Here is a 12,199-nt window from a genome sequence, read left to right on the forward strand (position 1 = left end):
GGTATATAAGTTTGTCTAAATATTAGCACAAAACATTCCTTTCAAGGAACAAAGGGAAGCTAGCATTATAACTGTCTTAACCATCTCGTGTATACATATATAATTTTTTCTTTTTCTCTTTCTTCTTTCCCCTTTCCCCTATCATTGTATTTTTCTTTTGAAAAGTTTCTTCCCAATTCATAATATTTATAGTACATATTGGATCCTATTTACTTGTTCAGTTTCTCACACTAGTAAGATAATATGATTTTATACATAATAAGCAAAATATGGTCTCAAGTTGCATCCATTTACCTATAAAAGTCTCCAGTTTATTCTTCTTTATAGGTAAGTAGTACCCTATTGTATAAAAATACCACAACTTTTTCATCCATTCCTAGCTTGATGAGCATTTCCAAGATTTAGCTATTACAAATTGTACTGCTATAAGCATGGGTACACATATTTCACTGTGACTTGATGTTTTTAATTCTTAGGGAACATATCTAGAAGGGTAATAGCTGAGTCAAATGGGACCTCTAGTCCTAGTTTTCTAAGGAATCACGCACCAATTTCCACAATGGTTGTACCAATATACACTCCCACCAAGAGTAGAGGTTTCCTTTTTCACCACAGCCACTCCAGCATTTGCTATTGGTTGATTTCATGATGATAGTCATTCTTTCTGGAGTGAGATGGAATCTCAGTGTTGTCTTAATTTGCATTTCTCAAATGACCAGTGATGTTCTAACATGTTTTCTTTTTTAATTTTTTTTTTTTTTTCTTTTCGGAACCAGGGATTGAACTCAGGCCCTTGCGCTTGCCAGGGAAACGCTTATTCCACTGAGCCATCTCCCTGGCCCTTCTAACATATTTTCATATGTTTATTTCCCTTTGTATTTCATCATCTGAGAAATGTGTGTTCATCTCAGATGCCCATTTTTGGTTTAGATATTTGAATTTCAAGGCCTGGTTTTGTTCAATTCTTTATATGTTCTAGATAGAAGTTCTTTGTCTGAGGGAGAGTTGGCTAAAATTTTTCCCTATTCAGTGGATTTTCTTTTCATTTTGTTGGTGATTTCTTTTGATGTGCAAAATCTTTTTAATATGATGAGATCCCAGTTGTTGATTCTTTGAGGTACTTCCCATGCAGTCTGGGTTTTGTTCATGAAGTCTCTGCCTATGTCTTCAATATTTTTATCTGCTTTGTCTTTCAGTAGAGTCAGTGTTTCTGTTTTAGTAATGAAGTCTTTGATCCATTTTGAAGTTAGTCTAGTTTATGATGACAGACATGGGTCTAGTCTTAGTTTTCAGGATATGGAAAACCAGTTTTTCCAGCACCCCTTATTAAAGAGGCTAGCTTTCTTCCAGTGAACTTGTTTGGCTCCTTTGTGAAAGATAAGGTATGTGAGTGTGTTTGGTTGTGAGTGTGCATCTTTTTTTCTGTTCCACTGATTCTCAGGCTTGTTGTTTTGTTTTGTTTTGTTTTTGTTTTTTGTCAATGACATGTTGATTTTATTACAGTAGCCTTGTAGTATAATTTCAGATCTGGGATTGTGATACACCCTGACTTGCCTCTGTCATCCACAATTAGTTTTGCTATTGTAGATATTTTCTGGTTCCAATTGCATTTTAGGAGTGTTTTCTCTGGATCTGTGAGGTATGTTAATGATATTTTGATTGCACTTGCATTAAATCCATAGAGCAGTTTTGGGAGTATGGCCATTTTTTTTTTCTTTTGTCTTTTTTTTTTTTTTTTTCTTTTTTGAGACAGGGTCTTGTTATGATTTGAGGTTGGCCTTGAGCTCACTTTGTAGCCCAGGCTGGTCTCAAACTCACAATAACCCACCTGCCTCAGCCTCCTGAGTGCTGGGGTTACATGCATGGATAATGCAAGTAATAAAAGTGAGTTTGTCAGATGCTTTTTCTGCATCTATTGAGATGATTATGTGATTACTTTTTCAGATGGAAAGGATGCTACTATTTGATTTGGGGGCAGAGACAAGCATTTGGGGTATAGAGTATCAATGACTCCCAGTCAAAACATCCCAGGGAACACAATGATAGTCAAACACATTCTGGTTTTTTGCTTTTGTTTTTGTTTTTCTAATTTCAGAGGAACGTGGAGAAACTTAAGGTGTCTCAGCAAAGGAATGTTAAAAAGAAAATACTTGAGACTTGGTTGGGTAATTTTGGAAGAAGAATAAGGAGATAGACTTGCTCTGGGTTGGGTGTTGTCAGACAATAGGGTCAATTCTGTGATTATTATGTCCTCCCTACAATCTTAAGGGAGGACAACTGAAAGCAAGTGTATGGATTGATACATTGTGTCAACTTGAGAAGTTTAGAAGTTTAAACAATTCATCAGGAGGCCAGAGTCCTCAATTTGCAAGCATCCTCATCCTGTGCAGGAGGAACTCAGGAGATGGTGTGAGTGCTACACCTGCCCTAAGGAGGTGCTAGCCTGCTTATGATATAGGGGAGGGAAGTGGCTTGTTCTTCTCCTCTTTCATTCTTGTTCCTTTTGATGTCTTTTGCCACCTTGAACTATTGTCCCTGTGCCATGTACCAGCCTGCCTGGGAGCCAGCTGATTATGCACAGAAACCTCCACAAACTGTGAACTAAATAAACCTTTCCTTCCTTAATTTTGGGCATGATGTATTTTGTCTCAGCAATGAGAGAAATTTTATGTTTGCTTTCTTTTCACCAAGAAAGCAAACATAAAATCATATTACTAAACACATAGCAGTAACTCATTTACTATGTGGTAGGGTGTTTGGCTTTTGTGGCCTGCCTGGTAACCTGTATAAAGTTCATCTCCTGTTTGTGTACAACAAGGGAAAATATGGCTTAGTTGCAAAGTTCAAATCAGTTTGTAATGACACTGAGCTCTACCTGTAAGCCTCAGAGCTGTTCCTAGCAAGTGGAGGCTACTTTTTGTTGTTTGTTACTATCTACCTTGCCCAGTTTTAGCCAAAGGCAAGTTACTCTGAGCCACTGAGTACTTATACATGTTATCAAATTTTCAACGTACCCAGATTTTCTGCTTAGGCAAATCCAAATGGCATCCACTTCATAGCAGCCCATAGTTGATCCAAGTTAGACGAGTATAAGGTGAGCAATGGAACCATCCAACATGACGGTGGCTACACAGCAGCGTGTACTGCACAGCACAGGATGTATCAGACAGTGGTAACAGAAGCGATTAACAAAACCCATAAAATGATCAAACTTTATAACAGGTCTCACAACCAGGGCTTGATTATGAAGCCCAGAATGTACCTGTTGAAGAAAGCCTAAGTCTATATTTATTTATTTATCCTTTTCTTTCTTCCTCTCTTTCTTTCTTCCTTTCTTTCTTTCTTTCTTTCTTTCTTTTTCTCTTTCCTTAGATACAAATTGCCCCATTTGCAACACTCATAAGAAATCATGAGGCATTTACCATAGTGAAAATGTCCCCATGTCTAAGTATTAGATTTTAATCTGCAGGACACAGTGGAGGACTTATTATAATAAGTCCAACAGTCAGTTAACTTCGAGGCAGTACTACAGTCTGCAGGAAATGGACAAGTGAGTTTTGTTTTTCTTTAAATTGTAGAAGAAAAACATCAGGAATCAGAGATAACAGCATGAAATTAATGGAGAACAAATTAGTGCTCCACGAGGTATCAAAAATGGAATAATACAAAAAGTTAGTGCTAGAATAAGATAGGGAAAAACTTTGAAAAAAATAAGAAAATTCATCTCTGGCACAAGTTACACACTTGTGAAAACAAGAGCTTCTGAAGGATTCCTGATAATTTCATTTAGTGTCTCCAGATGGAACCAAGATTCAGTAGTTAAGAAGAAGGAGGTTGATGGTTTGATTTGGGAAATATGAACCTGAGGGTGATTATTTTGGAGGCTTTTTGCATTTTTAATTTTCAATAAGAGATTAGGAGAGACATGATTTGGTTATTCAATAAATGTTTATCCATACTAGATCTGCTTCAGTAAAGGTAGATAAACGAACCCAACAGAAAAACCTCTCCACTTACATAATAGCAGATAGAGTCTGCAAAACAATTAAAGGCATGTGACCAAGTACTGTAACTCCAATTGCTGTAAAACACAGCAGAGCCACATGTGGTGGTACATGCCTATAATTCCAGCATTTGGGAGGCTGAGGATGGAGGATCACAGAGACTTCAAGGCCACCCTGGCCTACATAAATGAGTTCAAGACCAACTTGCACTACAACAGAAGACTCTGTCTCAAAACAAATCAACCAAAGCTATGTGAGAGAGTGATTGGGCCTGGGCTTCTTCACTCAAGGAAGTTCTTAGAAGACACCACTTGATTTGAAACCTCAGTGACAAGAAATACTCAGCATATGGGGATTTGTAGCAGAGAATTTCAGACTGTAAGAATGTATTCACAGGGGCTGGAGAGATGGCTCAGTAGGATAAGCGCTTGACTGGCAAATGCAACAATCTGAGTTCAATCCCCGGTTCTGCAAAAAAAAAAAAAAAAAAAAAAGAATGTATTCACATGAGTGGAGGAAAAACAATAGCAATAAAGTTTTGTAAACGGAGAGGGGAAGAGGATTGAAGAGAAGGGAGGAGTATGGAGAAAAAGGAATTAAGATATATTATGCACAGGCATAAATTCCCTATGATGAATGTGAGCATTATGTACATCAATAAAACTAATTTTAGAAAAGAATTTGTACACAGGCATAGAGGCAGGGCCAGCTTGACACCTCCAAGTAACAAGTTGATCAGTATGGCATAGTTTAATGACTACAGCAAAAGATGGGATCAGACCAGAGGCAGTTTCCCAGGACTCATTGGCCCTGCTAAGCTTGCTGTAGAGTTTAGAATTTGTTTTAAGTACAATGGCAAGGCCTTTTATAGTCGGAAATACAGTGACAAAAGACCTTGTTTACTTTCAAAAAGACACCCTGAATATCCAGTGAGAAGGGGTAATAAGCAGACAACAGTAAAAGCAGGGACATGTCAGAAGGTTATTGCAACACCGCAGGTGAAAGTCATGGTGGCTTAATTAGGACAGTAGCAATGCAGAAAGAGAAAAGTTGGTAAATTCCAGATAACTGAAATACAGATAGTTACCACACCCAAAAGATAATTAGTCTTGGCAACAAGGCTCAAAACCTATTTTGGAGGTAAAGGCAGCAGGACTTGGTGGACTGGCAGTACATATGGAGACAAAGGAAGGATAATATGTAAATTGGGAATCTGAGTGTTCACTAGAAGTTAGTCCCAATTACTTAGTTTGAAAAAAATGGGGAGGAGTATGTTCAGCAAATAGTTGGGATCCCAGAGATCCATCTTGGATTTGATTCAGGAAAGGGAATAGATGGAAAATTTTTATCCACTAGAAATCGGATGAATATATGATACATTAGAAAGATATGCTTTGGGATCAAGAAATGAGGGCTTGGGTGCAAGAAAGAAGATATGGAAGATGATGGAGCCAGTTCAAGACATAAAAAGAAAGCTCTGGTTTAGAATATGTGAACATTACTTGGGATGAGGATGGAGGATCCTCCTTGACTCAGCCTTGAGAGTTAGGATTAATGGTGTAAAGCTGGCAGCTGATTTTGCTACAAGAGGTGAGCTGTATCCCTAGGGGTTGAGCAGAGCCAAGAAGGTATAAAGTGGGTAAACACCTCACTTAACTATGACTAGTGGCTTTTCACATGTAACAGTTGTTCTCTTGATGAACTGGAACTCTGCTGTGATAGCCCCAGAGAATTATGCATGTGGTAAGCACCGTGTCCTCATCAGTTTGAAATAGTATTTATGGTCTAAAGGTGGTAGCAGATTTCCACACCTGAGCTATCACTGTTTTCATGGTGGTAAGCAAGATCAGGAAGGTGTGAGGTGGAGAAAGACTTTAAAAATGTGGCTTCTCACCTTGTGACTCTTTCTGTCTCTAGGAACTGGAGTTCTGCTATCGGAGCCCCACAGAACCCCAGCTCTTCTCTGAGATCTACGCTGCCAATCTGGAATCAAAGATCCAGCTGCAAATAAGGAACAAGAAAGATGAGATCCTAGTGTGGGAAGCCTTGTTGAAACCAGGTAAAGCCCAAGGCAGTCAGCTCAAAAGAGAAAGGAAGTTCAAATATCACTCAGGCCAGCTAGATAGCTCAGAGGATTAAAGGACCTGCTTAGGCAGATGCAGGGGCTGAGAGTTTGATATCTGGCCTGCCCTGCTGGCCCCACCCCTGGGTTGTGCTGAGATGGCAAATGAGACTGGGCATGGTGGCACGTGCCTATAATTCCATCAGCTGAGAGGCTGAAAGACAGGAGGATCACTATGAGTCCAATCTGTGTAGCGAGACCGAAAGAAAGAAAGAAAGAAAGAAAGAAAGAAAGAAAGAAAGAAAGAAAGAAAGAAAGAAAGAAATTTCAAATCTCTGTGTGTGCTTTTGTCTTTTTCATGGGTTTTATAGTGATTTATTAGCAAGAAGAAGTAGTCCAGAGAAATTATGTCCTTTTCAAATCACCTGACAGCTGATATGAATAGTAATTGAACTGATTTTTCTCTCCTGTGCACCCTGGTATGTCCTCACGAGATTTTGACATCTACAAAGCCTCCTGCTCTCATCATGGTATGAGTGTAAATAAAAGACTAAGCAGAACTGGGCATGGTGGTGCTATAATCCCAGCTCTAGGAGGCTGAGGCAGAAGAACTGCCTCAAGTTCAAGGCCATCTTGGGATATATAGTGAGTTCAACAGCTTGAACTACATAGCAAAACCTTGTCTTAAAAAAATAAACAGTAGAGGGTTCGATGGTTGATGGATTAAGTCAGCTCTGTATGTTTTGGATCAGACAATATTTTCAAGGTAGACATCAGGAAAGCAAGTTTAAAATTTTGAGGGCTGAGGAAAATCTTTCTCTTAGTTGAGCAGCATCCCCACAAAGTTTCCTGATCAGTCCTTCTAGGAACAAGCAGCCTTGGCAATATCAGAGGACAAATGTCGTACCTTCTGAGATACTATAAAACAAGCTTTACTGTATTATGAAAGGAGTTTGTCTATACTTGTGCTTGGCATGGAAGCAGACACAGGTAGAGAAATAACCAGGCATCAGATATGGGTTTGAATTCAACTGCTGCACTCACTCACTCACTGGAAGGTCCTGAGAAAAATTCTCAGCTTACTTGAGTCTGTGGTTCCTCATCTGCAAATGAGGTTTGTAATTACTAACTGACCAAATTGTTAGAAAGATTAAATAAAATGATGTCTGGACACGCTTATGCAGTAAAATCCTTAATAAATGACCAATAATTGTTCTTTTCCTTTTTGTTAAATTGGTCCCTTCATTTTTTAAGAGAATACAAAACGATAAGAAAAAAGAAAAAAATAGAAATGATACAAAATTTCACTAAAGAAAATAACATTAATACAGCAGTATTTGTTGTATTGCATAGTGTTGTCTTCAAATTAGTTGTTCAGATTACCAGATGACCCCTTCATTTTAATAGTCTTAATTCTTTCCTTTGGAGCCTGGGGAAGTCTACCTTCTTTCCCACAGAAAAGACTTCAGATATTGGAACTCTGGAATCATGTTCCTATTCAAGTCAAACATTTCCACTTCTTCCCGTTCCTTCTCTTACATTTTTGTCTTAAAATTTTTGACCACCCATTCTCCTTCCTCAGTAGATGCTCCATTGTGAGCCTGAATTAGGATTGGCTCCAATACAATCCAGTGAAATGGAGCATAAGGAATGTCCCCTTACAGCATCCAAATGGAGCCTGTAATAAAAATACCACCATGGGCCAGCGAGATAGCTCAGGGGTCTAAACATCTTCTTAGGCAAGCACAGAGGCCAGGGTTCAATCCTTGGCACCACATGCCACACTGGCCCCGCCCCCAGGTGTGCTGAGCCAGCTACTGAGTCCAGGCATGGTGGCACATACCTGTACTGTAACCCCAGCACTGGGGAGGCTGAAAACAGGAGGATCACTACAAGCCCAAGCTGCATAGTGAGACCCTGTACCAAATACGTTAAAAAAAAGAAAAAAAGTACCACCACCAGGGCTGGGGAGATAGCTCAGTGGCATAAGCACCTATCTGGCAAGCACTAGGTCCTGAGTTTGATCTTTGGTACACCCTCGCCCTACCAAAAAATAAAACTTTTTAAAAAGTACCACCACTGGGGTCCTGGCACTGCTAGGTTATGCTGAACTCAGACTATAGGTTAAGCTGTCTTTCAAGGAACTTGATTAGTTCCCCCACCAGGGACTCAGTTCAAGCCAAGACATGCTAAATCCAAGTCTGAGAAATTGCAGCAGAAATTATTTTGCTTATTCAGATGCCTTCTCTCTCTATTAATCTATGATCAAAGCTTCAGGGCCTCAGTTTCCATATGCCTAAAGAAAGGATTCTCCAATACCTAATAATGATATTTCTGGTCCTTACTCTAAATTCTATCATAATTTGACTATAGATAATTATCAGAGTAAAAGAATCTCAGAAGTATGTGAAAGATTTTGGGTATGTCACACATATTCATGATCTTACAAATGTCTCTTCATATTCTTTTCCTCCAGGAGACCTCAGACCTGCAGCTACTCTGGCCCATCCAGCTTCCCTAGGTCAGTAACAGCTTTTAGAGACCACAAGAAACAGTGGTAGTTCATAGGTATATGATCTGCTCTAGGGGGAAGCAAAAGGGCACAAGAAAGGACTCTCACTGCACATGTCACCAGGGATTGGGTTGGAAAGGCATGTGACAAGAGGCAAATTCCTCCCGTCTCCTCACCCCTGTTCATGGCTCTTGCATCCCTACTCATAGCCTCAATGCTCTAGCCAGAACTTCTCTTCCACAGCCAGAGAAAATATAAAGCTGAATTCTGGCATGAAAATGGGCATTGGTACATTCCTGGTAGCCTGTCTTTCCAGAGGTAGAAGGTAGTTAGGGATGAGAGGAGGTAAATGAAGCACTAGAAGTGTGTGAGCAGAGACAGGATCCATAGTGGGAGTCTTTCTTTGCTCATTCCAGGTTCACCTGCACCTCCAAATGCCCTGGCACTGCTGCACTTCATTGATCAGCACCGGGAACAGCTAGTAGCACGAGTGACATCAGTGGACCCTGTGTTGGACAAGCTGCATGGACAGGTGCTGAATGAAGAGCAGTACGAGAGCATGAGGGCTGAAGCCACAAAGCCAGATCAGATGAGGAAACTATTTGGCTTCAGCAAATCCTGGGACCGAGCCTGTAAAGACAAAGTCTACCAAGCCCTAAAGGAGTTCCATCCATACCTGGTCATGGAACTCTGGGAAAAATGGGGTGGAGGTACAGGGGGACTGTGACAGCTCAACTGCTGAGGACTAAATTAGGAAAGAAGCCTCTATGTGCATTGTATGTTCATATCCAGGGACACTTCACAGGCACCCTACAATGAGGCTTTCTCCCTTGGCTTTTGGAGGACAGCTGTCCAGGATGAGTAACAGAATCTCGGGGGATGTCTATCTGGTTCTAGGAGAAATATCAGACCTCCTCTCCTCCAGGAATGCCTCTGTTGTACAGTGATCTACATACTTTGAAGAGCCTGGTCTGCTGCCCAAGGCACCAAGCCAGAACCCTCTCCGTCCCATGATGCAGATAAGAGTAGGTAAAGACATGGAACTGTTTATCTCTGCCTGGATACCAAGTAGAAAAAAATATATATCCTGGGAAATTGTGCTTCACTTGTGAATAGGAAGGAGGGAAATTTATTTATTTAGTCTGTCCAGCTATCCTGTAGCTGGAGTGGATATAAAAGTGATGGTAGAGGAATTCTAACCAGGGACTGTCCAGACCATCCCAAGATTGGGCTATTCCCAGGAATTGCAAAGAATTCCCAGGAATTAAAAAGAATAATGCACTAAATAACAGCAGAATCCGTCAAAAGCACTTAGTAGGGAAACTTGATTATCGAGGGAATCACTTTTTTATTTTAATTTTTTTAATAGATTGCAAATTGAAAATAAATTATTTACAAATATAAATGAATGTAACAATAAAAAATTGTCCAAAATAAAAATGAAGAATTTACAGATGAGTCATAATAGTTCAGTGTCAAAACCAAAGGGGAATCACTGTTTTATAGATGGACAGTGAAAAGTGAGATATTCTACTCAATTGTGTCCATACAAGGGCATTGAGTCATGAAATTTTTTAGGTGGTTCTTGATATTTGACTCTGGGCCAGGGTTAGTTTGTTCATGTTCAGCAACATACTGGGTATTTCAATGTCTTGACCTAAACAATAACTGCCTAGGAATGGATAAGGCCATTACTTAGATTCCATACTTTAAGGATTCATGTAACTGGCCATGTCACAGAGCAGTTGAGGTTATCCTTTTCTCAGTCATGACAAAGGAAGAAGAGGTACAAATGGTGGGCTTCTCCACCATTCATGTGGTACTTGGATTTTCTATGGTTTAGTTGTGTACTTTGTTGTCTCTAGAGTCTAGATCAATTCCTGGGGCCAGGAGAGAGATGAAAAGGAGGCTGGAGGGGGCATGGGGTCTAGGTCTTATCACAGTCATCTCTTCCTGTGCAGAGTGACTCTGTGCCCTCCATCAAGTTTATGAAGCACTGCCCTGTGCTCTTGCAAACCATGTGTCCTTCTTGCCTCATCAGAGTTCTCAACAACTGGTATTGCCCCATTGCTTCATTTGTGGACCTCCAACTAGATTGCAAGCTCTAGAAACTACATCTGACCTGTGCATCAATTCCTTCCCAACTCAGTGTGATACACCTTGGGTCTAAGTGAGGATTTGTTAGCAAGAAAAACAAGAAAGGAACTCTCTTTAGCCACCTCTCTTAATTGCCTCTCTGAGCACTGTATTATCAGTGATACAAGCGTCAGGGATAGGAAAAATTCCCAGATTACTAAGCCACAGTCTTGACCCCAGTGAATCATAATCTTAGAATTGAACTCACTGCCATTGAACATTCATATAAATGTTTTCCACGCACAGGAGCAAAGCATCACTTATCCTACCTCTGCCCAAGATTCAGAATCACACCTTGTTTTTATGTCCCTCCCCATAATCACTGCACTTGAGTATCCATTCTTTACTTTTCACTTCCACTGTAGTATCAGTGTGGGGTGAGAGGGTAAGATTGGGTGATGGAACAATGAAAAGGAGGGATATGAAGTCTGATTAAAGAACCCACATATCTGCCAACATGAGTTACAAAGTGAGTTCATGAGTACACTGAACTACACAGCAAGACCCTGTGTCAGAATGACAAAAAAAAAAAAAAAAAGCCAATCTAGGCCCCAGTTATGGAATCAGGGTACATCTCAGAAAACATCTGCAGGGGCTGGTGAGATGGCTCAGTGGTCTAAAGCACCTACTTGGAACAAGCTTGGCAAAGCACAGGGACCGCGGTTCGATCCCCAGCACCACATGCCAGCCAGACCCGCCCCCTGGTGGGCTGAGCTGGCCACACACACACACACACACACACACACACACACACACACACACACAATAAATAAATAAATGTTTAAAAAAAGAGAGAAAACATCTGCAGGTCAGGGAATAAATCCATGGCTGAGCATAGGCCAGGTTCACTCACTCACATCAAGTGGGGTGGAGGTACAGGGGTGCTGTGACAGCTCAACCACTGAGGACTAGTTAGGAAAGAAGTCTCTATGGGCATTGTATGTTCATATCCAGGGACACCTCACAGGCACCCTACAATGAGGCTTTCTCCCTTGGCTTTCAGGGGACAGCTCTCCAGGACAAGCTGTCCATGTCTATCTGGTTCTAGGAGAAATATCAGACCTCCTCTCCTCCAGTAACACCTCTGTTGTACAGTGATCTACACACTTTGAAGAGCCTGGTCTGCTGCCCAAGGCACCAAGCCAGAACCCTCAGAAAGGCATACTTACAGAAACAAGTTATGGAATCAGAATACATTTCAGAAAACCTCTGCAGGGCAGGGAATAAGTCTATGGCTGAGCCAGACTTACAGAAACAAGTCCACTGTTATTCCCAGAAGGTCCTTCCAGGCCCAGGGCCTCTCTGGTTGGCCTCTCTGGCATTTATGGCTACCTTTGCCCATATTTCCATCTTTTTCCTGCATAGAGCAGTCACTGAGGATTAGCTAGAGATGGAAGAGCAACTTCCTCAAGATGAAGATGATGGTGGAGCAGTGTGGTAGAGGAGATGGAATGAGAAGTATAGGGATGTAAAGACCCTTCTCAA

The 12,199-nt window shown here is 40.8% G+C and overlaps 1 protein-coding gene across 1 annotated transcript in view; it reads left to right on the forward strand.

Moving 5' to 3' along the window:
• The window catches only part of LOC101591810 (NACHT, LRR and PYD domains-containing protein 1a), a 45,896-nt gene extending 36,226 nt beyond the window's left edge, over positions 1–9,670 (forward strand). Inside the window, exons 14-16 of the mRNA XM_023723361.1 lie at positions 5,922–6,063; positions 8,543–8,587; positions 8,995–9,670. Coding sequence (XP_023579129.1) covers positions 5,922–6,063; positions 8,543–8,587; positions 8,995–9,305 — 498 coding nt within the window. The 3' untranslated portion in view covers positions 9,306–9,670. The remainder of the gene's footprint in view (positions 1–5,921; positions 6,064–8,542; positions 8,588–8,994) is intronic.
• The last annotated feature ends 2,529 nt before the right edge of the window (positions 9,671–12,199 follow it).

This window comes from Octodon degus, unplaced genomic scaffold (genome assembly GCF_000260255.1).
Source record: "Octodon degus isolate 3935 unplaced genomic scaffold, OctDeg1.0 scaffold00098, whole genome shotgun sequence".
In the NCBI taxonomy this organism is placed as follows: Eukaryota; Metazoa; Chordata; class Mammalia; order Rodentia; family Octodontidae; genus Octodon; species Octodon degus.